Raw genomic sequence first — 6000 nt, forward strand, 5'->3', positions numbered from 1 at the left:
CTGATGTATGGACAGCATCTACTTCTGAGGGCTATATTTGTTTGACTACTCACATTCTCAATGAAAATTGGAAGTTATGGAGCAAGTTACTCAACTTTTGTCGTATGCCTCCTCCACATACTAGAGTTGAATTAGCTGCTATTGTATTTGATTGTTTGAAAGAATGGAGAATAGATAGAAAAGTTTTCTCTCTTACTTTATTTAATACTTCTGCTAATGATAACATGCAAGGTATCTGGAAATGCCATCTTCATTTGCAAAGTAGCTTGATTTGTGATGGTGAATTTTTTCATGTACGTTGTTGTGCTCATATATTAAATTTGATTGTTCAAGAGGGCTTGAAAGCAGTCAATGAAGCATTGTTTAAAATTAGAGAGAGTGTAAAATATGTAAAGGTATCGGATGAGAGGATGAAAAAACTTCAAGAATGTGTTTAACATGTTGGTATTGATGCAGGTGTTGGGTTGCGTTTGGATGTGTCAACTAGATGGAATTCAACATATTTTGATGCTTGAAAGTGCAATCAAATATCAAAAGGCTTTTGCTAGCCTCCAATTTATTGATAGAACTTATAAATATAATCCCTTTGATGAGGAATAGGGGAGACTAATGATAATTTGTGAATTCTTGGAGCCCTTTATGAGACTACAAATTTGATATCTGGTTCATCTTATCTAACTTCCAATTTGTATTTCATGCAAGTTTGGAAAATTGAATTGATTTTAAATGAAAATTTGCATAATGAAGAGGAGGTTATCAAGGATATGTCTCAAATGATGAAAATGAAATTTGATAAGTATTAGAAAGATTATAGTGTAGTGCTTGCATTTGGAGTTGTTCTTGACCCAAAGATGAAGCTTGATTTCTTAAGATTTTGCTATTCTAAGATTGTTACTTCTACCTATCATGAAAAGTTAGAAAATGTGAAGACAAAGTTGTACGAGCTCTTTGAACAATATGCAAGCAACACTTGTGCATCAAGTACATCTTCTCTCTCAATGAGTAATTTGCCTAAGCAAGCTAGAAGGGGAACTAAACCGAAGGGATCAAAGATCTTTAGTGTAAGTTTTGTGTCTTTCCTTCATCTTATTACATGAGAATTTATGTTACTTTATTTATGTTATGATAATTATTTTTTTTTGTCTAGGTATTTAAAAATTGTAGGAGTTCAAAATGTTTCAAAATGAAACAATTTTTATTGTTGGGAAGTCTGAGTTGGATGTTTATTTAGATGAGGCAAAGCTTGATTATGAAGTGTTTGAAGATTTGGATGTGCTTAATTATTGGAAGGATAATGCTAAGCGCTTTCTTGATCTTTCTATTATGGCACGAGATGTATTGAGCATTCCGATTACTACGGTAACATCAAAGTCTGTTTTTAGTATTGGTGGTCATGTTCTCACCAAGTTTAGAAGTTCCCTCCACCATGAAAATGTTCAAATGCTTGTTTGCACAAAAAATTGGTTGCATGACTTTTCTTTAGCTACCGATGGTATTGTTTATTTTATATATTTCAATGTCTTTAATATTTACTTGTTAAATTAATAATTTTAGTTAAAATGGAAACTCACTATATCTTTTTTTTTATGACAATGAATATTAGATGATAATGATTCAGAGTTGGAGACATCATTGCTGTCCAAACAACACTCAAATGTTTTGATTGAGGATGAAGATTGAGAAGAACATAAATTAGTCTTAAAGTTTATAAATATTTGATTATGTACTTATATAGTTATGTTAATAGAATTGTAGTTTATGTAATTGTGTTAAACATTGAAATTTTATTTATATTTGATGTAATGTATTTGCTTATTTATGTTTCGTGTAAATTATTTGTTTCTAACATGTTTTTATTATTCAATTTATGTATTAAATCATTGCATAATTTTATTAATAAAAAGTAAAATTTTTTTTTTCAAAAAATATGAGCTGGCCCAGCCCAGCCCATGGGCTAGAAGGGGTGGGTTAGGTTGGGAATTTGGCAGCCTATATAAAATATGGGCTGGCCTTGCCCAGCCCATATTTTTTCAACCCACAAGGACTTGGGCCAGGCTGGGTAGAGCCGACCCATATTGACAGGTCTAGTCATACTGTCCATTATCGTCGTCTATCATTGTCATCTGTGGTGGCGAAAATTTAGTGAGAGAAGGAAAGAGAATACTAGGGTAGAAAAAGAAAGGAATTGTAAAAAATGAAGAAATTGTATTTTATATAGTGGTAATTTTTAAAATCAATGAAAGGTAAAATTATGTTAAAAAAATTACCATGTGTCATCATACTAATGAAAACATTGACGGTTGACTAATGACATGACTTATGTGTCCAACGAAAGATATTCTTTTAGGGCGGATTGTCAATTTTGAATTCTAATAAACCCGCATGAAATTATGACTAAAACTTAGGAGGTCATAGTATTTTATCCTAAATTTTAACATCCTAGTGCCATTTCAAATTTATCACTTGAGCTAAATTCAAGTGATATGCATTTAGATAGAATATGATAACGTACTCTTATGTAATTTATTAATTTGTCACAATCAAACATGCTCAATCTAAAATGATATTAAAAATCTAATATATGAAAATCTAATGACTCATTTAGAGGGTTAGAAAAAGAAAAAAAATCTAATAACTCATTAAAGGGTTCAAAGAAGAGAAAATCTTGTATAATATAAAATGGTATAATGTTCAAAAAAAATCTTAAACTATTTAAGAAAATTCAAATAAACTCTTATTCTTTTATTGTATTTAATCAAGCTTTTATACTTTTATTTTGAGTTACATAAACCCTTATGACTAATGGTTGACTAATTGTCATTTGTTAAAATACCACTTATCATTTTATATCCATATTGCACTATCATGACGTAGATTTGGAGAGTGAAAAATGTTGCATGATCATATTATTATGCCACATTAATATGCCATGTCATCATCAATTATGTGTGTCAGTATGTCATCTTATCATTCATTATGATATGTTAATATGTCATATTAGCGCCATGGAGTATAGAATGATAAATGACATTTTGACTATCAATCATTAATCATAAGGGTTTGTTTGACTTAAAATAAAAATATAAAGGCATGATTGAATGTAATAAAAGTATAAGGGTTTATTTAAATTTTTCTAAATAATTTAAGTGCTTTTTTTAGATATTATGCCATATGAAATTGTATAAATTACACAGAAATTTAAATTATGTATGCTATATAGATAAAATAAGAGATACATATAAGGTTAATCCTAGTTTTATTTATAATTTAATTTTAATTAATTAACTAATAGTATTATAGTATAACTCTAATAAAATAGTGTAATCCAACTAGATAATAACTTTAACTAAATAATTTGTATAATTATCTGATTGTTTTCATAAGGATATAGTTGAATTTGACAAATTTGATTTCATTCTTTTACTTTTCAATACAATCCATAAACTGCTCAGATTTATAAAAATCATGAATGGTACATTATATATGTGAACGATGATTAAAAATGTATAAAAAAAGAATAAACAGAAAATAATGAAAGGGAATGAGATTCAACTAGGATGACTTATCATTTAATAAAATGTTTTAGAATTTTTGCATAATAGCCGTGACACATTATATTGGTATGCCAACAGGCGACTAGGAGAAAGCAGCCGTAAGCACTTGGGGCCCTAATTATCAATTGAACCAAAAAAAAGAAGTCCCTACATCTAGCTCACATGTATCCTCATTCAGTTTATACTGTAACATTTGTATACAAAGCCAGAGAGAAAGAGAGATGAGGATATGTATCAGAAAACATTCAAGCTTGATTCTTCTGGCTGTGGTAGCCATTGCCGTAGCTTCCGCCATTGTCCTTGCCAAGGTTTCAAAAGGATTATCATGGTTTTATTTGGCATCTCCGTGGAATTGGGCTTCTAGCTTCGGGCCCTTTTCTTCTTTGCCTTATTCTTCCGATCATGCCATTGTACATATTCATCGTCCTCTCCCTTTCTCATCAATGATACTTATTATAAGAATGAAAGCCGCCTTGTTGGTTCATCACTTTACCATTTTGTAATTCATTTCCTTGTTCATGTTTGTTCTGCAGGATAAAAGAAAGCAGAAGGAGAAAGAATTTATAAATCTAGAAATGATTTTCCACAATAATGACTCCGTGTTGAAAAGGGGTAAGCCCCGAGATGAAAGGCTGGAGAAGGTTGAAGCAAGTCTTGCTAGAGCTAGAGCTTTGATAAGAGAAGCTATATTAAACCCCAACAGCACATTGGATCTTCAGGATTTGGATTATGTTCCGCAAGGCAACATCTACAGGAATGCTCATGCATTTCATCGGTGTTGAACCACTGAATCCTCTGTTAGTATTTCTTGTTAATTTCACATGCAATAGAGTCGAGTAAAAGCCCTGGAATGCATTGAAATTGAGTATCAAGAATATAAAATGACCTGTTTTTCAGTTTTTGAGAGCAACATGAATTTTATAAAGCACATGCAAACCCTACGGTTTGTTGTTGATTTCTATGTGTCTCAAACTTTTTGATCTCTAAGGTCAATCACTACTTCAAAAAAAGAGCCATGATCAGTACAATTAATGGTACCTGGGAGAAGTGGAAGGGTTTGAAATCTTGCCCCGAAAGAAGGTAACCCGTACTGTTGCTTTAATTGTTTAAAATTTAGGATCATTGTTAACAGCGAAGAAAAATATTCTTTTTTTTTTGTGTGGAGGGGGATGGGGTCGTGCAAACAAAAGCAGCTTCAGTAACATGTTGGTTCTAGGATTGAAATGCACATGGATGTTTTTCTTGTGACTTCTCCGCAATACTTGCCATGTTTCCCTACTAGTTAGTCATTTTCTTTGTTTCTATATATATTTATGTCTCAGGAGTCATCTGTTAATGGAAAAGATGTTCAAGATATTTGTTTATGAAGAGGGGGTGCCACGTTTATATCATTATGGTACTTGCAAGAACATATACTCGATGGAAGGACTGTTCATTAGCATGATGGAACAGGACAAAAAAAATCGAATTTTGAACCCTGATAAAGCTCTTGTTTATTTCCTTTCCTTTAGTGTTGTAATGATACTTGAGCATCTGTTTGATCCAATCATCCGTGATAAAGCTGTGATGGAGCGTACAGTTGTGGATTATGTACGAATCATATCTCACAAGTATCCATATTGGAATAGAAGTATTGGAGTTGATCATTTCATGCTTTCCTGCCATGACTGGGTAAATATGAAAGCTCATCCACTAATAAATTCTTTTTCTTTTTTTCTGGCTTAATTTGAACAATACAATTACTTTTACCTTGGAAGTGAATGTTTGTTGAAGGTTACAGGGGCCGCTGGCAACCTGGTATCTGAAGGAACTCTACTACAATGCCATCCAAGTACTATGCAATGCAAATACTTCAGAGTATTTTAATCCAAAGAAAGATGCATCGCTTCCTGAAATCAATCTGAAAACAGGGGAAACTGTGAATCTTACTGGAAGTTTGCCTCCATCCAATCGGTCAGTCTTGGCATTCTTTGCAGGTAACCTGTATCATGGTAAAATTAGGGCGGTACAGTTAAAGCATTGGAAGGGAAAGGACAAAGATGTGCAAATTTATGAAAGACTACCACAAGGACTTTTATATGATGACATGATGAAGAAGAGCAAGTACTGCTTATGTCCAAGTGGGCATGAAGTTGCCATTCCAAGAATCGTAGAGCCTATTTATGCTGAATGTGTTCCAGTATTAATCTCACAGCACTATATCCTTCCTGTCAGTGATGTTCTTAATTGGGACTCGTTTTCAGTCCAAGTTCCAGTGAGTGAAATACCAAACCTCTAGAAAATTCTTATGGGGATACCCGAAGATCAATATCTGAGAATGCTAGAGCATGTCATGCAAGTGCAACGGCATTTTTTGGTGAATGATACTCCTAAGAGATATGATATCTTTAACATGATAATTCATTCGATATGGCTTCGTAGGTTGAATGTACGAATTTTTAGTTGA

General features: G+C 32.5%; 1 protein-coding gene across 1 annotated transcript; it reads left to right on the forward strand.

Moving 5' to 3' along the window:
• Nucleotides 1-3775: 3775 nt before the first annotated feature.
• On the forward strand, nucleotides 3776-6000 carry LOC18612527 (putative glycosyltransferase At3g07620). The gene is given in 4 exon segments (XM_007049375.3): nucleotides 3776-3964; nucleotides 4088-4329; nucleotides 4877-5225; nucleotides 5335-6000. Coding segments are annotated over 4 exon segments (1446 nt in total).

This window comes from Theobroma cacao, chromosome 1 (assembly GCF_053813885.1).
Source record: "Theobroma cacao isolate CCN51 chromosome 1, ASM5381388v1, whole genome shotgun sequence".
NCBI classification, from domain to species: domain Eukaryota; kingdom Viridiplantae; phylum Streptophyta; class Magnoliopsida; order Malvales; family Malvaceae; genus Theobroma; species Theobroma cacao.